A 22988-nucleotide genomic window follows, 5' to 3' on the forward strand; every position below is an offset into this window, starting at 1 on the left:
AGTAATATTGGCTTCCAATGCCTTAATTCAAACTGGTTTATCCACAAAGCATTCGACTTTACGTACCCCACAAATACAAGTCGAAAAGTGTGATATCATGCGATCTTAGTGGCTAATTAACTGGACCGGCGCGAGAGATAACTCGCTCACCGAAACGACGATGTAGTAAATCCATTGTTTCACGGGCTGTATGGGAAGTAGCGCCATCCGTCCAAATTTTATAGAGATCATGGACTTAAATTTTCGGCATCAAAAACACGTTTATCAAGACGCGATAGCGTTCGCCATTCACTGTTTCATTGGCGCCAGCCACATCTTCGAAGAAATATGGGCCGCTTATTCCTTCAGCCCATAGGCAGCACCAAACGGTTGCTTTCAATGGCCGTAATGGCTGTTCTTGAATGACTTCGCTTTGCTCTTCAGCCCGAATATGGCAATCCAAAATGTGAATCATCGGCTAGTTTTTCAAGAGCCCAAGGACTGAAATTATGACACTTTGGAAGATCAGTCGGCTTCAATGTGCTTTCAAACCATGTTCTTTGTGTGAAACCGCCCAAGTAGTGCCATAAGATAGGCCAAGTTGTTAGGATCGGCGCCAAATTGATTTTTACGGGTCTTTGGCAAAACTCTTATTTACAGCTAGAATATTCTCTTTACTCTGGGTCTAATCGGTCGAATATCATCCAGTAATGTAAAATTATTTGAAATTTTGCCGATGGTTTGCCGAATAGTGGCCTTCCGTATGGGTTACTCGGATGGTTATGTACTGTCGGGATTCGAAAATTATGGGATTATAAACCGAAATCCCGATACAATGGAGCTTATGTTCCTAATACTTAAATATAAACATGGCTAGTCAGCATTGACTGAAATATTTTAATTTTATATAATTTTAATTGAAAATTTCTTGCAATATAATTTTAATTTTATAGTTAAATTTAATGTTTTTTGTTTTTAATTTAAAAAGGAATTTTTCTGCCTTAATATGCTTACAAACTTACAAATAATAAATCCCGAAAATTCCGCGATTGTAAGCCGGAATCCCAAAACACCGGGATTAACATCCCTAATACTTACATATGAATATGACCAGTCAGCAATGACGGAAATATAAAAGTAATGCATTCACAATAAAACTAACTACTTTACTTTCATATCATTTGTTTTCTTCTTTTCTCCTCTATTTTTTGTATTACCAATTTTGTAGGGTGAAAAATACGATGGACGTAAAGCGGATGTTTGGTCCTGTGGTGTTATCCTGTATGCGCTATTGGTGGGCGCATTGCCCTTCGATGACGACAACTTGCGCCAACTGCTGGAGAAAGTGAAGCGAGGAGTGTTTCACATACCGCACTTTGTGCCGCCAGACTGCCAGAGTCTGTTGCGCGGCATGATTGAGGTGAATCCGGATCGACGACTGACGGTGAGTCATCAGCTGCGTAACTGCAGACAAATGTGTATATGTACCTAAGTTTATGTATATGTGTGTGTGTACATGTAAACATGCGTGCACACGAGGACAAGCATGAAGCCAATGACTCATCTCCAAACACCCCCGACCAAGCTACACAATAACAAAGCACAATAAATCGTCAGGCAGTCAGTCATTAAAGTGACAATTGTTGACGGCAGCTGCACTGATTGCGTTATAGTTTATTATTGACTTGGTTGGCTTGTTGGCAATTGCACGTCGGACTGGTGTGCATTTATGTACGAGGATGTGTGAGAGCTTTCACATATCTATACTCGTATATAAATCATGTGTGTGTGTGTGTGCTCTAGTCGTCAACCAGTCAATTCCCAATCGCACTCGTTTGTCAAACAGTTCGAGCATTTGATTTACAATCATTTGCATTTACATTCCTAAGTCTCCCACTTACCTCCTCCCTACGCGCCATTCACTTCCTCTTCTTCAATTTCGCACATTTTACGTTTCTTTTTTTGTGTTTATGTAAATTCGAATGCTGCTAAAACATTTCTTCTTCCAGTTGTCCGAGATAAATCGCCATCCATGGGTTACGGCTGGCGGCAAAGGTGAATTGGAGTTGGAGCTGCCGATGATGGAGGTGGTGCAAACGCATGTCATACCTTCCGCCTCAGCGGTGGATCCGGATGTCTTAAATGCGATTTGCTCGTTAGGGTGCTTTAAGGAAAAGGAAAAACTCATACAGGAGCTATTGAGTACGAAGTAAGTATTGTGCGTGTGGCCGGATCTGTGTTTTGGGGATTGACCTCAAGCGGCGATTATCGCGACTTGTGGTAGACGGTTAGGCGGCTTATGGCACCATGTCGCGTACATTGGATAGGTGCTTAGAAGTGCGTTCAATAATGAGCCTTAATTCAATATATTTGAGTACTATAGAATATTCCCTCTGTTGGTTATGCGGCATATCGCATTTGTGCTGGAAAGAGCGGACATTTTGACTGTAAAATTTATTCAGTGAATTATTCAAGGGGCAAGTTTTGACTACAGGATGTACCTCTTGCATTTTAATTCATATTTTACCGGTTCGATTTCGATTCTTAACTAAGTTTGCAACAAATATAAAATTTCTGGTTTATAGAATTAAACTCAGGCATGAAAGAAAAGCTCACAAAATAAAAATCGCGAATAAAACTTAATTTTTTCTATTTACAGAATTAAAGTCAGGAGTGTAAACAAATTTATTTTTTCCGACTTATATAATAAAAACAAATTCATAAGAGAAAGGAAAACTTTCATGGCAAAAAAAATGAAATGAGTTAAATGTATTAGACTCGCAAGCCAAAAAATCTCATATATAATTCAGCTTCCGTAGCCGGATGGGCTAGCGCGTGATAATCATTCGATAAAGCCCAAGTTATACGAAATCCAAAGGACAAATGATCTGTTAGGATGCTCCCGGCCAAACATCACACGCATCACTGCAACCCTTACAGGCCATTGGAAAGTACCTACCCTTCAATCCTATCTGCAGGAGCTGTCAAGCGGAAGGTGAGAAGGAAAGTCTTTTCTACTACTTATGTGAATGTCCAGGGCTAGCTGGGGCACGACTCCGCTCCTTTGGTAAGCCTCTCCTGCTGCAAATGAATGAGATCTCAGACATCGAGATAAAGAATTCGCTGCTATACTTGGACCTCACTAAATGGATATGGCTTAGAACCACAAAAAACAAAAATAAAAAACATCATTATACGAGGAACGGTGGTAGTAAAACGGTGCTGGTCACTAATTAGGATTATTTCAGTGGAAATACCACTTCAGCAACAACAACAATCCCAACAAATGATAGAAAGGGCTTTTCTAATTGCAGTCGCCCGTCAGCAGGCAATAGCACAACTCCGTTCCATCGACATATACAAGGGTGGTTTGAATAGTCCGTGCAAAATCAGAGAGATGTCACTACTGGCGTGTAACGAGGTTTAGTTAGTATCAGCTCTTCGAACAACACGAACGAAGTTTCGGCCAGATTGGTATATTTTTTAGTGATTGGCATTAAGTTGAATCGAGGAGGTTCAGTGATTTTCCACTTCCATCGCGACAACGCACCATCTGATGCCTTAGCAAGTGTGGTTGCAAAATTAATGGAATTAGGTTTCCGTTCTCGTTTCACACCCCGTCCCCTATTCTCCAGACTTGGCTTCCTCGAATCCTCGAACTGCTGTTCGTTCTGAAGAAATGGCTGATGGGAAAAGGATGTTATTCAAACGAGGAAGTGATTACAGAAACGAATGTCTATTTTTTTAGAATCGTACAAATCGGAATTTGGAAAAGATCAGCAAACTGGAACAGTGTTGGACGGTGATTAAGCCTAAAAAGAGACTACGTCGAAAAAATAATAAAAAGGTTTCCGCCAAGCAATTAAGTAGTTTCAATTTTTGCGCGGACTTTTCAAACGATCGTCGTATAACGTAAAATTTCTGGTTTATTAAAGCTTGTAAACCACGAAATATAACAATTCTGGGTTATAGAAATAAACTCATTTAAAAAACAAAAAAAATGTTTTGTCTTACTTGACTTACGAGTGACGGCAAAACTCAGAATCGAGAAGGAGGCGAATATAATCCTAGTATAATTTCTTGCTTATGGAATCAAAGAAAAATTTAAAAATTGTCGAATCGAAAAAAAAATGTTTAAAGAACTTACGAGTAAAAGAAATAATCGCTAGCAAAACGGTTGTAAATAAAACTCTAGCAAAGTTTCTAGTTTACTAAATTAAACTTAATAAAAAAAGAAAAACTCAACAACCAAAAAAAAAAAAGTTGGAATCAAACAAAGAATTTCTTGTTTATGGAGTTCAGAACACGAATGGAGGGAAACTCATGATAAAAATGTTGGGAAAATATTGTACAATTTCTATTGGCTATGGGAATAAGTTCGCATCCTTTCTTAGCCAAAGTTAGGAATTAATTAAACAATTAAATAATATATGATATTATGTGAAGTTTGTGCCATTGGAAACTACAACTTTACTCCATCTTTTAGGCAGCATACGGATTCCTCTGACGATAAATTCGACTTCTTTTGACTTGATCCATTCATGGAGCCAGTTTGCGATGCTCTCGAAGTATCGAAGAAACTAACCGCTCTCCAATAAAGGCTGACTGCATTGATCTGAACAGATCATAATCCGAAGGTACAATGTCTAAGAAATACGGCTCGTGGGGCAAGATTTCCAAATTCAGTCCCTCTAAATATTTCTGGACCGATTTAGCGACGTATGGCGTAGCGTTGTCATGCAGCAAAATCAGTTTGTCATGCCTGCTGTCCCACTCCGGTCGCTTTTCTTTGACTGCTCGATTCAAATGGATTAGCTGCAGGCTTAAGGAGTTAATAATAGATGACACCATTCTAATCCCACCAGATGCACAACATAACCTTTGAAGCATGAATACTTTTGATGGACCTGGTTCACCTGATTTGGATGCTTAGGGTTATCATATTAGATCCTTTTTTTAATCGCCAGTGACGATGCGATGCAGGAAACCTTTTCCTTTCTGCCGCTCAAGAAGTTTCTCACACGTCACCAAACGTCTCTCGATATCCCTCTCCTTCAAATGATATGGCACCTAGTTACTTGCGTCCAGAAAGCAAGCAATCATTCCCATTGCGTGCAAACATGTACTGTTGGTTCTGTCGGATCTTTCAACATCCAACTCTTTAGACATACCATCAAGGGTTCGACATGCGTCTTCATGCAATAATTGTTGCGATCTTTATAACGCACGTCGGAATTGCCACTTTGGAAGCGCCGATACCACTCTTTGCAAGTTGTACTTGATAGAGCGAGATTATCGTAAACACTGACCAATATACGACACTTTTCAGCTGCACTTTTCTTTAAAAGGTAATAATGAAGAATGACTTGCCGCAAGTGCTGTTTTTTCGGGACGAACATAAACTTTTTTGACGTCAGATAAAAAAGGATATTCGTGCTTCACACGAATGTCAACTACTGCGATCGAGATTTCACATATACACCTTTAAATCACGTATTTACTAGAGCGAACACAAAAATATTATCAGCAGTGCCACTTCCTTTACTAGGGCGGAAAGCTATTCCAATACCCATAGAATCAAAGAAGGATGGATGAAAAAAGTATTCCGAAGCTTAAAATTTTTTTACCAATTATAAAACAAGCATCTGGCTTATGGAGTTAAACTTGCAAGTGGAGAAAAACTCGTTAGCCGAAATTATAAATATTATATAATTACTAAAGTGCCATGAAAAGAAATGTCGGTAACAATCACGCAATATTCTACCGCTGGCATGCTCATACTTAGTGATAAATATCCTCGGAGATAATTTACTGAATGCTCGATCTCAGCATCAACTTGGTTGGTTGGTTGGTTTAAGTGGTGATTCTTCCAGAATCCAACTAGCGCTTCCGCACCTTTTTGTTGCCACATCCTCGTTACCAACTTCTTTACCAGTTATTTACAGCATGACTATATCCAGTCTGTGCGGTTCAGGAACCTTATCAGGTTGTTGACGTCTAAGCCAGACAGCTATTCGAGACTCTCGAACAGCGGTTGGCCCAGGGCTAACATTCTGTCCCTCCATAGGGCAGGGCATTCGCAGAGGAAATGGAAGATTGTTTTCTTTTTCTCCGGTTGTTTACAACTGTGACAGTATGTGCTGTGAGGGATGCCCATTTTGGTGACTTGTTCTGCCACAGACCAAAAGCCAGTTATGTCTGCCGTTAGTCTCCAGGAGTCCCATCATTTCATGTTTATCAATGTTGACGATTTCTTAAGTTTGTAGGTGGGCCATAACGTTCTGCTAATTTTGCATTTTCTCTGGTCCCTCCATCTACAATCTGCGTTTCGGATGTATTTTAGGGAAATTGCACTCTTGACTGCACCTATTGGTGTGAGCACCGATTCTGCAAGAGAGTTATTCATGGCAGATACCCTTCTTGCCAGTTCATCCGCTTCTTCATTACCTTCGATGCTCCGATATCCCGCATCGAGATTAAGATAACTTTATGGTTTTCGCTCAAGGTGGTGAGGCTATTCCTGCTTTGCTCCACCCCTTTAGAGGTTGTTGCAGCTTGGCTATCCGAAAGAATAGCGATATTGCCCTTAAAAAAGGGGTCTGCGATTAGTAGCCTACAAGCTTCCCCAATTGCCACTACTTCCGCCTGAAAGACACTGCAAGCATTAGGGAGACGCACAGATTTTTCGATTTTAAGTTTATTGGAATATATACCAGCTCCAACACTACAATCCATTTTACTGCCATCTGTATAGACTGTGGTGCCGAACTTGTTAGGTGAGAATCCCTTATTCCATTCTTTCCGAGATGGAAAGAGATTGACAAAATTTCTACTGAATGTCACCGTCGGAACGATGTAGTCAGTCTTCTTCGAGGTATACTGGGTTTGTCGTGGTAATAGACTGGCATCGCCATGAGCTTTTTCCTTCCAGCGACCCGCTTCATTTAACCTAAATGCACTCATTGTTTCCATTTTCTTGATATGTCGATCTACCGGAATAACGTATGTCAGAGCGTTCAGGGCCTTCCTAGGACATAGTCTGATCACACCAACTGTTATTGCACAGGCTGATCTTTGTATTCTGCTAAATAATTTGATGTTGTATTCTCTCTTTAGAGCTTTCCACCAAACTACCGAACCATATGTTAAAATTGGTCGTATAAACCCCTTATACAACAACAACAGCATCAACTTAGTGCTTCGAAAAAATTTCCGCACATCCTTAATTCCATTTTTTGTTTGCAATCTTTTTCCAACTTTTTTTGTCATTTTCGTGAAATACTCCTACTTCTTATTTCTTCATTAATAGCTGAAAGCTTTATAGAGGTTTCCCATGACTTTGCGAGTTGTAGTCAAACTGTTTGCTCAAAAAACATTTTTCTTTTCAAAATGCGTTTGGAATGTGAACTATTTTTTTTATTTGGAAATTATTTGGGTTCTTTTAAACAATTTTTTCCATTTTTTGTTTTTTAGTTTTAATGTTACGTTTTTCGGGTAACAAATTATGCACTTTGGTAGCAATTTTGAGAATTTTCTTCTTTGTAATTTTTGAAAAATCCTCCCTCTTCTTCCTTAATTGTTTTTTTTTTTTTGTTTTTTATTTATAACTGAGTTTATACTCAGTAGCCTTCGTAAGTTTAATAACGGGCATAATATAAAAGATTTACAATTTTGGGTAATCGGATTTTTCTGAATCTTCAAAAATACCCGGCTTCAAATTTTTAAATTTTTTTTTCATTAAATCGAAAGTTTATTTATGAGGATTCCATTAACATTTCGAGATATATTCAAATACGTGCAGCGAAGCAATGATAAAATATAATGTTTAAAAGAAATTACAAACAAAGAAATCAATTTTTTTTTTATTAAAAGAAATTGTACAAAGTACCTCGTTCAGATTTTACCCATTAACAGCTGAGACTATGCTTAGTAATCCTTGAACGTTTCATAGTAGAATCTTGTTAACTTTTTGAGTTATATTAGTTTGGGGAAAAAACCATTATTTTCTCTATAGATGGCTGTAGTGATCGATATCTCGTAAAGTGTCGATAAAAAAATGTTAAAGTTTATGCTCGTTGTCAAGGCGACATTTCCCACTAAACAAATACTTTTGCTGTTTTCTGTTTGTTCCATTCAGTTGTGAGTGACAGGGTGTTAATAATGGAGGTCAACAAAAAGAAAATTTGGTACATTTTATAGTTTTTCTTTGACCAAGGCGAAAGTCCAAGCCAGGCCGCTAGAATTGCGAGTTGGTGCCAATACTGTTTCAGATAATTACATGCAATTTTGCTTTCATCTATTCCGTTCAGGCATTTCTGATGACGATAAAGAAATAATCGAAGTTGACCGGCAAGTTAGTAGTCGTAGCCTAGGAGCTAAAGATCGATAAATTTTAATTTTAAGTTTTAAACCATTAAGCGCAAAATCAATAGATTTGTGCTTGCTTAACCTGTCAGATACCCTTTGTGAGCTTTAACAGCTTTAAAATTTATTTAGAAACTCTTCTTCAATTTGAGTCTAATTTATTTATTCTCCTTCCATTTTAGTCACAACACCGAAAAAGTGATTTATTTTCTACTCTTGGATCGAAAACGAAGGCGTCCTGCCTTGGAAGATGATGATGAAATCGCTCAAAAATCTCGTAGTGAATTAGATGCAGTGGATCCGCCCAGAAAACGACTCGATACTTGTCGTATAAATGGTACGAATTCGCCCAGTTATGGGCAAATATCGGAAGGTTCGCCGCTAACACCGCGACGGCAAGCATTCAAGTGAGTACTAAAGTTACAAGGTGGCTTAATATCTACGAATGTAGTAAGTTTTCAAAGCTGCGTTTAAGCAAATTGTTGCAGTTGGCTTTACGCAATTCTTTGCTGCTGATATATTTATTTTACCGCTGTGATTTTATGTGCATACAGACCAACTCACTCAAATGTGACACTCAATCGTTTTCAGCTTAAAATTATTTCATTACAACAAAATTCAAGATAATTTCAATACATTTACGAAATGTGCGTTCGATGAAGTCAATTTACTAATCGATTTTGGCCATTTATCATGTTTTTCTTGCATGCTGCTGCTGCTTCGTTACGCGCACACAACTCATCCCCCCCCCATACATACATTTTTACACTTACGTTTCGTATTATTTCATCATCAAATACACGACGTCCGTCATCGTCATTCGCTTGTGCGCTAATTTGTTGCAAATCCAACCAAATCCTATCGAACAAAACCAAATCAACCACAGCTTCCGGTCCTACAGCAGTTCGCGTAATCACCAGCGTCGATCACCCACTTCGGTTTCCTCGGTGCGTTCCTCGTCATATCACAGTCCCACACGCTGCAATTCGCCCATTAACTCGGCGCAACAACAAGTGAACGCAATCTCACGTCCATCCTCGCCTGCAGCCACATCCGCCGGACACTCGTCCCGTCACTCTACCTATTCGAGTGAATGCCGCGAGCGTTCCGGTTCGGTGCAACATCATCCGTCTGTAAGTCGTACACCCTCACACTCGTCACAAACAGGCGTCGAGGGTATTATTAGTGTGGGCAGTGGTAGTGGTGGCGATAGAGGTGATCGCGGTGGAGGAGCCATAGGAGGTGGTGGTGGCAGTGGGAACGATGTTGTTGCGGTGCGTGAAGCAAGGGAAGTACGCGAACGCAGAGACTCACGTAATGAGCGTCAAGCGACAGTACAGGTCAGTTGTGTTGGTGTGCCCGGTAGTCCAGGTGGTGGCAGTTGCAGTGGTTCAGCAGTGCATCATCGTGCCAATTCCGGACCAACTATAGCGATTAGCATGTTTCATGACCCGGAGGCGAATAGCGGTAAGGAAGCTAAATTGAAGTGTAGTAAGAATGTCATTAGTTATAAATTTATTTGACTTCAAATTTAACGGTGAGGCCAGTGTGATGTGAAAATTTTTAATTCAAATTTTTTTACATCAAAGTTCGCTTGATTTTTTCAACACAATTGTCACAGTCATTCCCTTTAAAAAATAACAAAAATATGAAAATCCTTTCGCGTGTTCTTAATACCATCCCGTTTCGTCTTCCAGTGATGAATCCTACTACATCGCCGCTCATGAACAACAGTTCGCCAGTAATGTCTGGTTCACCATGCAATGCGCCCGGCGGCCAACTTTGGAAGACACGTCTCACAAACATTAAAAATAGTTTTCTGGGCAGTCCACGTTTTCATCGAAGAAAGTTACAAGGTAACACCGTGACGGCGAGTAATCAAATTCTCGACTAACACCTATTTTCTCATTTCAGTGTCCGCGGATGAGGTGCATTTAACGCCCGAATCGTCGCCGGAATTGACGAAACGTTCTTGGTTTGGTAATCTGATAACAACGGAAAAGGACGAAACCTTTACGATTTTAGTCAAAGGCAAACCGATAGCGACCGTTAAGGCTCATCTAATACATGCTTTTTTGTCGGTGCGTATAGAAGAGAACAATTTTTTTTATTATTAAGTTGAAAACTTTCAAACAAAAGATTTAACTTTGTTTCTCTTATTCTCTGAAACCTACATCGACCGCTTTCAGATGGCCGAACTTTCGCATAGTGTCGTCTCACCCACATCATTTCGTGTAGAATATAAACGCAATGGAAATGGGCCGGTCATGTTTCAAAGGCATGTAAAATTTCAGGTAATGAGTAAACTTCTTTTTATAAAGGGTCTTTCAAAGAAAAATAATATTTACTTTTATATAAAAGGTTCTCGGAGAGTCGTCCTAGATACTTAGATACTTAACGGTACTACTGCTTAGGTCATTTCAGATTATTAGCGTTAGGGATAGTGGAGAAACCAAAGATTGAGTGAGTACTACCAGAGAACGTTAATGGAATGAGAAGGAGCAAATGTTACTGTTAACTATCTTTAGTACAATTGAGATTTAAAAGATTTGTAGTAAGGGAGTTTAGAACACCGACTGTATAGACACCACACTGAGTTTTGCCCACACAAAAATTGAAAACACCACACATCTTTCACCTCAACACACAACACACACCTCGACATTAGACCAATTAAATTTTTACTATTTTCCTATGAAATAAGCGAATACGTAAAATTTATTACACAACATTTTTTTTTGCTTACATTAAAAAAAGAATAAATTAAAAAAAAATTTTTTGCATTCGTTGAAAGTTTGTATGCGTATTTAGCTTAGCTTTAGCTTTATTTTTGATTTAGCTTAGATTTGATTAAAGAGATTAAATATATGCATGTTTATATCTACATACATATTTCCTTGTTGATTGATTTATATAAAAATCAGTTCGTATCCAGTATGAACTATTTTATACAGGAAAGAAATTTTCTAAATATCAAATATAAAAAAACCTTAAACATCATTTTAAAGCAATTCTAAATACAATAAATTCAAAATATTGACTCAACTTAATTGTAAAAAAGAAATCGTGCAAGGAAAAAAATATCACTCTTCAGGACTTGAACATGAATTAAATACGCACCTCAAAAGCCATATGAATCTTCCTTTCGACTTTAGTATCTGCGCCACAAACTAAATGCTTGCGCAACTTTCTCAATCGCAAATTCATTCGCTTCACTGTGGGCATGAAATAAGTCGAATCCCTTACTACTGTGGTGAAAAATCATATGAAATCCTTTACTAGTGTGGTAAACACAGAAAAAATCTGAATTCCTCTACTAGCGTGGTAAATATCTGCAATCCCTCACTAGTGTGGTAAGTAGATTTTGAAAACCCCTTACTATGAATCTACAAACTAAAAAAAAAATAAAATAAATAATTGGCGCATACACTTCTGTTAGGTGTTTGGCCGAGCTCCTCCTCCTATTTGTGGTGTGCGTCTTGATGTTGTTCCACAAATGCAGGGACCTACAGTTTCAAGCCGACTCCGAACGGCAGATATTTTTATGAGGAGCTTTTTCATGGCAGAAATACACTCGGAGGTTTGCCATTGCCTGCCGAGGGGCGACCGCTATTAGATAAATGTTTTTTATTAATTTTGCTTTCACCGAGATTCGAACCAACGACCTCTCTGTGAATTCCGAATGGTAATCACGCACCCACCCATTCTTCTACGGCGGTCAAACAAACTAGTACTAAAGAAAAGCTCATGTCACATTTGCCCCTTCTCATTCCATTAACATTCTCTGGTACTACAGCTCATTAAAGCTGCCTTACGAGTTTATTTATCGAAGTTGGTTAACGCCGTGCCTTATATTATATATCTAGTGATATATATCTAGTGACGATTCGATAAAAGTTTTTCTCTTGCGAAAAAATAATCTCATATTTGATACGAGGTTCTCCCTCACTAGAAAAAGTCATCACGTATCTAATACGAGGTTCCCATTTTAGGCATGGAAGTGGGATCGCATCTCCCACACGTTGTTTTAATGCAAATGGTTAAACACAGATTATTTTGCTTATATGAATTGATATTGAAAACTTAACAATTTTCGAGGAATTAAATTTTAAAAATTGTTAAATGGATCGATTTTTTGTTTGTTTCTACCTAAATGGTACGTAAATTAATAGAAAATCATTGATAAATTTGAACCAAACCCCGCAGCTAAAACCATACCAATATTCATTAGTATATAGGACGGCTTTCCCTGCAACCTTACACCTTGAACTCGGTATGCTTATCTATTTAATATTTTCTTCCCTCAGGTGGATATAAGCGCAATTTGTAAACAAGGCGACATCTCGGATATGCTGTTTGCACTGACATTTACCTTATTATCAGGTAAGATAAAGATTTTCACAAACGATTTAAATGGCGTCCTTAAAGTGTACAAAGTTTTCCAAGATCATGGCTGCTAGCGAAATATAAGAGGCATTCTCTGAAAAAAAAGCCACTTGAAAAAAAAAAGTTCTTTATTTTTTTTGGCAATAATATATCTTATAGTATATGTAAAAACTAAAATAAAAAATATGGTTTTAGGTCCGTGTAATGCGGGGTTGCCATACTGTCAGGGGTCAAAGTTTTTTGCAAAAAAATTTTCGAACCGCCATAACTTTTAAACGAATGAACGGATTTTAAAACACCTTAAGACTCTTTCGTACAAAATTTCTTAAACTTTAAAACTGTGTGTCATAAAAAATTTTTAAATTAATATTTCATTGAAAAAAATTAAAAAAATTTTTTTTTTTGAATTTTTAACCACTTATGCCCCCTTCGATTTTTTTCAAAAATACCCCAAAATGTTCCTTATTTCATCACCTTTTTACCCCCCAAAGGGAATTTTGGGACAGCAATATTTGTATGAGTTACAAATAAAAAACCAACTCAGTGCAACGCTCTTAATCCAAGGAAATGCTCTACTATCATCCCTACTGCATTATATTATGATCTTTTTCCATCATACTTTACTAAATGTAAGAAAAATTATTATTTAGGAATTTTGTAAAAGAAATTAAAGAGATTTCATGTCCATAAATGGAAAACAAAGTCCTTAAAATTGTCCAATACTGATAATTGTCCAATACTAACTACATAGTTTAAATTGGAGAATTCAAGTACCCTAAAATTCCGCTAGGTGGATATGCTGTATGCCTTCTTACAACCGAGTTTATTCACGCGTATTATAAGTATCGTGCCTAACAAAGTGTAACATTTTCTACGATTATCGCATTGAAAGAGTTTTCTACAGTAAGTATTTTTTTTTCACTACTTATTATATGGTTTTTTTTTAATTATGCCTTTTACTAAGTGCTATAATCCTTTTCAATATGAATATCATAAAAATAAGAATGTACGTAAGGTCAATAGTGGAAAAATTGTTGGAAAAAACGTACCTCACAGTTTGTATTTGTGTGATAAATGTCGTAAACAGCTTGTGAAAGAAGGTTGGCCTAAAGTTACTGGTAAATGTAAATCTAAACCTAAATCTTCTGCATCGTCTACAGATTTAAAGAATTTGGAAGAATTTAAGATTGAGAACGAATTTGAGTCTGAGAATAAATCTGAATCTGATTGTGAGAACGAATCTGATTCAGATTTTTCTTTTGCTAAAGATGATAAATCTACTAATAACGGTAATGATTCCGCTGATTTGTTGCAAATTATTGAAAAATTAAAAAATAAATTCAATGATCCACAGATTAGTAGATTTGAAAAGTATGAATTATTAAAACTTGTACCAGATTCATGGGGAGAAAGAAAAGTAGCAAAGATATTTGGATGTTCACGCCAACTCGTCAAACAAGCAAGAGAAGGAAAAAGCGATAAAATTAATGGAAATTCATTATCTGAAGAAATTAAAACGTTGGTTATTAGTTTTTATGAAAAGGACACAAATAGTCGTCTTTTGCCAGGTAAAAAAGATTTCGTTCCTGTAAAGCAATCCGATGGAAAACGTGTTCATGTACAAAAGCGTTTAATTTTATGTAACCTTTCGGAACTTTATTATCTTTTTAAATTAGAACATCCGAATTGTAAGATAGGATTTTCCACCTTCGCCCGATTGCGACCGAAGCATTGTGTTCTTGCGGGATCATGTGGAACACATTCGGTTTGTGTATGTACTTACCACGAAAATGTGCACTTAATGATTGACGGAGCATCTATACCTTCTTTGACTGAATCCAGTGTTTTAAAACTTACTTCTTATAAAGATTGCTTAAAAATCATGGTCTGTGAAAATGCGACACCTCAATGTCATTCTGGAGAATGTAAAAAATGCGAAAATAATATTGATATTATAAAAGACCATTTAAATGAGATTTTCGAGTCTAACGGAATTAATAAAATTGAGTTTCAAATTTGGGAAAGCACAGACCGTTCAACGTTGATATTTCAAGTTCAGGATAGTAATGAATTTGTTGAAACTTTGTGTGAGAAATTGACAGTTTTGAGGAATCACGATTTTATTGCTAGACAGCAAGCAAGCTATTTAGAGCATCTGAAAAAAAATTTAAAAGAAGGAGAATTGCTATTATTATGCGATTTTGCAGAGAATTATGCATTCGTTGCTCAAAATGCTGCTCAGTCATTCCACTGGAACAACAATCAAGTTTCCATTCATACAACTGTGTACTATTATGTTAAAAATCAGAAACTTGAACATAACAGTATAGTTGTTCTTTCTGATGATCTCACGCATAATACTGTAGCTGTGCATGCATTCCAGAAGATTCTTATGAAACATTTAAAGGAGCAAAGTTTATCGATAAATAAAATAATATATTTTACTGATGGAGCAGCACAACATTATAAGAATCGATTTAACTTTGTTAATTTGTTGAATCATAAGAAGGACTTTGGAGTGGATGCTGAATGGCACTTCCATGAAACTGCCCATGGGAAAGGTCCTTGTGACGGTATTGGTGGAAATTTAAAAAGATTGGCAGCTCGAGCGAACTTACAACTTCCACCTTCCCAACAAATTTTGACAGCAGAAGCTCTTTTCAATTGGGCAAAGAAAAATCTTGAACGAACTTTCGTGTATTTTTCTTCAAAAAAAGAATAAAATGTGCTCGAAAATTCCTTGAAAGTCAGATTTTCTTTAGCAAACAGAATTAATGGTACCCAAAAGTATCACGCATTTATCCCTATCGGTAACGAAGAATTGTTATTAAAAACATTTAGTTTCTCTGAAGAATCTGTAGTTTTTCCACCAAAGCGTGGACGTAAACGCAAAAGCACATGAACATCAAGTTAAGATTCAATATACATAATTATTTTACTTAAAAAACTAAAAAACCAAAAAAAAAAAATTATAAAATTGAAAAAATACAAAAAAAGTTTAAAAATAATAAAAAAACAAAAAAATAAATAAAAAAAATGAAAAAATAAAAAAAATAAAAAATGGATTAAATGTCTGCTACGTCCACGTCGTTAATCCTGGGTTACGCTAAATGCAGATAATAAAAGTCCATAAATCAATGATTTTTCATCATAGCAACAGCTTGAAATCTAAGGAATCCTGTTTGCTTGTCTTATTTTTTACTTCCTTTTCACAGCTTCTGATAAATTATTGCAATTTGTAGTCAAACAAATAGATTGGTTAGATTGAGAGCGTTGCACTGAGTTGGTTTTTTATTTGTAACTCATACAAATATTGCTGTCCCAAAATTCCCTTTGGGGGGTAAAAAGGTGATGAAATAAGGAACATTTTGGGGTATTTTTGAAAAAAATCGAAGGGGGCATGTGGTTAAAAATTCAAAAAAAAATTTTTTTTTAATTTTTTTCAATGAAATATTATATTAATTTAAAAATTTTTTATGATACACAGTTTTAAAGTTTAAGAAATTTTGTACAAAAGAGTCTTAAGGTGTTTTAAAATCCGTTCATTCGTTTAAAAGTTATGGCGGTTCGAAAATTTTTTTGCAAAAAACTTTGACCCCTGACAGTATGGCAACCCCGCATTACACGGACCTAAAACCATATTTTTTATTTTAGTTTTTACATATACTATAAGATATATTATTGCCAAAAAAAATAAAGAACTTTTTTTTTTTCAAGTGGCTTTTTTTCAGAGAATGCCTCATAAATAATTTCGGGAATTTATCAATAAAGCACAAGCAAATTAAGTTACGAGCAACATGTTATTGCCTTTTATATTTTGCGCCTTTGCAACACTACGTGTGATGACCCCCAATTTGATCCAAAAGTTAGGTATTTTTTAGCATAAACTCTCTTATAACGTTTTCACTTACGAGCTTTATTTGGTCCTTTCTCAGTGAGTTCCAAAATTCATCTCGCTTAAAAGATGGAACTGGTGAAAATATTCGTGCCTCGATTTATTAAGATTTTCGAAGTGGACTAGCGAGGCAAGAGTGCATTGATCAACTTATTTCGAGCTTTGCCGTTAAAATGAAGCACTTAGCCTGTATGAAATGCTAGTAAAACGAATTCTAGGAGTTCCACGAGTTGCAATGGGAATTTCGTGAAGGCCGTCCAAACGTTCGGTTGTTGTGTTGGAAAGAATCGAAGTTGTGCGCCAGTTCATAACGCAAGATCGTCATGGGGCATATCACGAGATAGAAGCATCCTTGGGCATTAGTGTGACAAGCATATATTCAATATTATATAAATATTTGATCGTCAGGAAGATCTGCTCTCATTGGATAGTGCATAATTTGACAATTGTCCAAAAATTTTTGATCTATGAATATAAACTGGAAACAAAACAGCAGTCGATGGTATGGGTGCTTAATCCAAAAAAAGTTGTTCGCAGTGGAAATACCCCAAAGCAAATGATCGCCTGTTTTTTTCTTATAGTGCCGCAACTGTACCACTAACAAAATAATTTATATTTTTGTTTTGAATGAGTTTAGAAAAATTTGTCGAAAGCTTCTGCTACCTCGGCTGCACTATCACGACAGATGGCGGAGCAGATGAAGATGTCAACTGCAGGCTAAACAAAGCAAGGGCGGCGTTCGAGCGAATGCAAATCTTCAGGCGCTCTAGACTGCGAATATTCAGCTCACGAATGGAATCAGTATTGACGTACGGAAGTGAAACATGGCTGGTCTCGAACACCATCACACAGAGGTTAAAACCTTTCCTCAACAAATACCTTCGCATTATCTGTAGAATTATCAGTCCGAATACCATCGGCAATAACGCGCTGTGGAGACCAACGAATGGGGAAGCCATTCTATGGCAAACCATATGGAGAAAGTGGCGATGGATAGGTCACACCCTTAGTAAACCACCAGATAGTATCACGAGAATGTCACTGGACTGCAAACCGCAACGGAGCAGAAGTCGCGGTTGACCAAAGATTACTTGGAGAAGGTCGATGGTACGCGAGCTAGCAGATGCCAACATCACATGAGACGGCGCAAAAACAACAGTGGAAACAACAACAACAATGGAAACGTATTGTCGACACCCAATTCTTCCAAGTGGAGTGAACAGGGATATAAAAAATAAGAAAAACCAATCGCCGAAGACGAATCTTCTTTCACAAAAACAATGTGAGCTCTCAAGTATCGGCTCACACAAGAGAGTTTTTGAGCATTCAAAAGATTGAATTAATGGGTCATCCACCTTGCACCTCTGGTTTGGCACCTAATGATTTTTTTTTGTTTCTTCTTCTTGTTTCCTGAAGAAGCTACTGAAGCCTTTGAACAACTTGTTTTGGAGTTATCCACTTCTGAGTGACAAAATTGGTTGGAGTGAATCCAAGAGTGCATTGACTTACTAGGAGAAATTTTTAAAAACAATAACCCCTCTTTTTGTTATTATTTTACTGCGTTTTCATTATTAGGCGCAAAATATAAACGGCAATCCTCGTACAGTGATGCAAAGGCTGGCTGCAAATTGGCATTTCATCGTTGAAAATATTAGCCGCTAGCATTGAAAAGAGGTTCACAAGACTACTTTTTTTTAACTGTAAAGGGAGTAGCTCAGAGAGGAAAGATATTTAAGCTTGAAAATTGACTTTAAAGTTCCCATATTAACGCATTTTTTGCGAAATCTCTGCCCATATGAGTGTAGCATGGGACTTCAATCGTTTTTCTAAATTTATCTAAATTGCAATTCTAAATTTAAACGCATTTTCGGTATAATTACTACAGGGTGGGGCAAACTCGATTCCCTAATGTAAACTGGCCATAATTTTTGACGTAGACGTAAATGCGGCTTAAAGTATGACATTTTCAAAAGTAGACGTCAGTAGAATTCTAACCATGTCGCAGTATACACCTGTCGAACGTTCTGAAATCGTCGAACTTTACATTAAGAATCAGAACTCAATTATTCTGACTCAACGCGCGTTTCGTGCAAAATTTTCTCGGAAAAAAGCACCTGATCCTAAGACAATTCGTGCATTCTATGCTAAATTTAAATCTACTGGTATTCTCAGTAATGTGCCACGTCCAATTATACACCGCAGAGCTAGATCAAACATCAATATCACCATTGCACAGGAGCTTTTACAGGAAAATCCAAATCTTTCGACTGAACGCGGTGCTCAGGCTTTGGGCATCAGTAAAAGGTCAATGCGACGTATTTTACGGATCGATTTGAAGTTGTTTCCGTACAAGTTCAAACTGTGCAACAATTGAATCCACAAGACTACCCATACAGCTCGCCTGACTATTTATTTATTGAACGAAATGTTTCCAAGTCGATTAGTGTCAAAAAAAGGTGATTTTGACTGGCCGCCGCGTTCACCTGACTGCTCCCGACTTTTTTCGGTGGGGATATTTGAAGGGAAAGGTTTACTCTAACCAGCCGAAGACACTTACAGTTTTAAAAGAAAATATTCGACAAGAAATTGCAGCCATAGGACCAGTTACATTAAAAAAAGTCATGGAAAATGCAAAAAAACGAGCTCAACTTTGCGTTAAAGAAAAAGGCAAACATTTGCGTGACATCATATTTCACACATAGTGTAATCAAATTCTATCGATTAACATTAGTTAACAAAACCGATTAAACTTAAATCTGTTGTATATTTTTCACATAATATGAAAAAAAAAATAGGGAATGGAGTTTGCCCCTCACTGTACTTCTGACTCAAACTGTAATTAGCATTGACTTTTCTAAGTACGAGGACTTGAGTTCCGCAAGTGAAAAATGTATGCCAATCTTAGTAGACTTGTTCCCATTTGACTAGAACGAACATACCATACCATTTTTAACTTTTTAACTTAGCTCACTAAACTTTCGACGGAGTACAAGGAATAAAATGTTTTACTTGGGGGGAGTCAGGCAAAGGCTAGTGAGCGAAGTGATTTTAAATCAGCAAAATTTTTTCGATTTTACTATTTCGATTCTCTGGTATTTTAAGAATTTTAATTCCAACTTTGCATCCTGAATCTGAAATTAAATTGCAATCTAATCAGCCCTCTTTTACTCATCCTTTCGTTTCGCAGGTAACATTCGTCGTTTCCGTCGCATCTGTGAACACATACAATCGCAAGTTTGTTCGAAACGTTTTCCCGGACCGAGTAGTCCACCCACAGTAGCTACCGTTACGCAAGCCGTATCAGAGAGTTCGTCATGCGGATCGGTCTCCAGCGAACGTCTGTCCTATAAACGTCAAGTAAGTTGACAGATATAAAATATAGTTTCTTTACTTCAACATTTCCTGCTTTTTATATATTCAGCAGATTGAGAATGAAATTGAAAACGACTCGATATTTGTTTTCAAATCGGGCAATGGCCGACGTGCATCAACCACAAACAATAACAATGCGCCGCCAGCTGATATTTTGCCCGGAAGTCCAATAGCAGTGCGCTCAAAGTAAGCAGTGTGATTTAGAAGAGACAGAGAGAGAGAGAGAGAGTGAGTGTGAAAGAGAAAAGAAAGAAATAGAATAATTGAAAATAAAAAAAAATGTTTGTTGCCTTTTCTTTCTATTCTCTTGCTCTCTTGGCGCCTTATCACGTATGATATTTTTTTATATAAAATATTTACTTACTCTCTTCTCTTCACAGTTCCGAAACGGAACAGCATGAACGCAATCGTGATTTGCAGAGTGATCGTCAGGCGACAACAATGTCAGGGAGTGCAATAGCATGAGAATTATTTCTCTGATTTAGTTACATTTTTATATAAAAGTAATTTTTTTCCAAAACCAACTAAAAAAAAAGCAAAGGAGAAAAAACACAAATCTAACTACATATATCGAATTGCAGTCTTACAATTACTAGTTACTTAACAATAGTATCATTTAATAAATTAAAACATTTGAATAGACAGTAAATAGGGCTGAAATTGTGTAAAAAATGCTAAAATTGGCTGATATTACTCGTAATAAGGCTTTGATTTCATTTCATTGAAAATAATTGCTTACGATAAGATTTTGTTGCTCGTAATCCCATAATTATGAAATTACTAAGTGCTTTACAGCTTTGGGAGCTTTCACATTTATATGTATGCTTAGTAGCTTTAAGCTTACCAACATTTGCATTTTCACAAATTATGAATTTTATACGATTTGTTACACACAATAAAAAAAATTTGATTTAAGTACAAAAAGTTTTGATTAAAATAATAATTTTATTTATTCGAATGCAATTATATTATTGAAGCTTTGCTAATTTTTCATTTAAAAGCGATTTCTTAATATATAATCTAATAAATACCTCCATATCCTTGAGCTCATTTTGTTTTTCGCACATTTTTATTACTTGCAAAAATCATATAAATGCTTTACTATATTTATTTACCACTAAAAATTAGCATAGAAATTTTATTGTTTTTGAAAAACCTTAAACCTCAGTTCAGCGCACTTTTGAAGCTTTTTTGCAAAAGCTAAAACTCTTCTTACATTTTTTTCTCTAATACAGCCAAGGCAGGCATAACAAACTTTTGTGTGTTTTCAATAAGACTTAGAAAAAGTTGCTGTTACTAGTGGAAGCTTTTTCGGTTCCTGGTATTGCAAAGTTTGAATTGTAAGACAATATCATTTCACCAGTTGAATTGAACCTTCGAGTGATCTACTAATATTATGTACAACGCTTCATCTGCTTTCACACGGTTCGTAGCTGAAAATTGACAGTTAACTTGGAGTTAAGCTTCAAAGGCTTTCACTTGCTTTAAAGAACTGCTTTTTAGCTGATGCATGAGCTTCATTTATGAGCGAGCTTTTTATAGTTTACTTAAACTTTTGCTGTATAACTGCTGATAGGATAATCGCTTGCTAACAAAAAGTGTGAATTTACGACACGTTGGATGTGAGGCAAAATATTTAATAACTCAAAATAGGGCTAGAAAACAGGATGTTACTTCAGATCATTAGCAATTCTTCTAATTGCATATTATTTTGGAGATCTTTGACGAAATTAAGCTATTCATAAAACAGAGTTTTGATAAGCAGTTCTAGGCAATGGCAAAGTAAAAATACAAATGCGTTCTTAACTGACTAAAATTCATGCGTATTGAGAGGACTTTCACTAACTAAACGTTTCGAGCTAAATCAAAATGCATACCAGCAGCTCATTTGTGGAGACTTTTAAAATTTTCGAATAGCTTTCACGTACCTTTCACAACCTAAAGCTCGTCGCAGTACGTTGTTTTACGAAAGCTTTTCAAATGTTTGCTAAGCGACTGCTAATGACATCCTTTAAATTTGTTGAGCGCAAAACTAAACAAAGATTTTAAAGCAAAATTGGTTAATTTATTGAAATATTTCGATGAGAAGATTTATAAGTGACTTAAAATATTGGAAGTTTTGGCTGTTAGAAAATGCTAGATTTAATTAAAGCTTTCAAACGACTTTATTTATATTGAGCTTGGATTAGTTAAAATATCGGTATGATGAAATTATGCCAATATATATATGCTTTACAAGCGTTTATCTCGAAATGCTGCTTGTGAGTAGTAGTTCAAGGACTTTTCAAATTCGAAAAACATTAACAAAGCACACTCAAGCTCAAGCCTGTGGCCTAAGTGCGCTTTAGAAGAGCTTTCAAGTCTTTGGCTAAGTACCCAGTGATGACAGCTCAGTGATTTGATGCACTTAAAACTTAAAAACAAGAGTTTTGACTAAGCCAAGCTTTCGTAACTTAACATTTATTAAAATGGAAAATATCATGAAATTTACGTGTAACGAAATTATCTAAAACAGTTCTTTCCAGAGCTTCGAATGAGCAGCAAGTGGCGGCTTGTCTTTTCAAAAATATTAGCAAAGCTCCCCCGAACTTAAGCTCGCCGCTTAAGTGTGCTTTATAAAAACTTTGCAAATTTTTGCTAAGTATTTTGTGTTGACAGCTTAAGCTTAGCCCTTTAAACGTGCCTTTAACATAAAAAGTTTCTAGTAGGTGGAGCTTTCAAAATAATATAAATATAATCTTTTTTTCTTTAAAGCGTTAGTAGAAGGGATTTGTAAATGGCCTTGAAGATTTTCTTTGATGATTTCGCATTTCAAAACATGCCAAGCTTAACAGAAGCTCTCAAAAAGTCTTTTAGCTTATTAAGTTTTCATTTGTTAAAATTTATGTGAATAGAATACACTTTTTATGTAAAGATGCCCAATTTTGAATTTTAAACACTTCTGAATATTACTAGTAGAGCTTTAGCCAGCTGGATTGCATGGACTAAACGC

The 22988-nt window shown here is 36.4% G+C and overlaps 1 protein-coding gene across 3 annotated transcripts in view; it reads left to right on the top strand.

Moving 5' to 3' along the window:
• LOC128860399 (serine/threonine-protein kinase BRSK2) overlaps positions 1-20878 on the top strand; it is a 138037-nt gene extending 117159 nt beyond the window's left edge. For all 3 annotated transcript variants that reach the window (XM_054097913.1, XM_054097914.1, XM_054097912.1), the window contains 11 exons: positions 1208-1423; positions 1989-2188; positions 8526-8750; positions 9230-9810; positions 10041-10199; positions 10258-10424; positions 10533-10637; positions 12651-12726; positions 19812-19981; positions 20046-20182; positions 20377-20878. In XM_054097913.1, the coding sequence (XP_053953888.1) occupies positions 1208-1423; positions 1989-2188; positions 8526-8750; positions 9230-9810; positions 10041-10199; positions 10258-10424; positions 10533-10637; positions 12651-12726; positions 19812-19981; positions 20046-20182; positions 20377-20461 (2121 nt within the window). In that variant the 3' untranslated portion in view covers positions 20462-20878. The remainder of the gene's footprint in view (positions 1-1207; positions 1424-1988; positions 2189-8525; positions 8751-9229; positions 9811-10040; positions 10200-10257; positions 10425-10532; positions 10638-12650; positions 12727-19811; positions 19982-20045; positions 20183-20376) is intronic.
• Positions 20879-22988: the final 2110 nt, after the last annotated feature.

Source organism: Anastrepha ludens, chromosome 4 (genome assembly GCF_028408465.1).
Source record: "Anastrepha ludens isolate Willacy chromosome 4, idAnaLude1.1, whole genome shotgun sequence".
NCBI classification, from domain to species: Eukaryota; Metazoa; Arthropoda; class Insecta; order Diptera; family Tephritidae; genus Anastrepha; species Anastrepha ludens.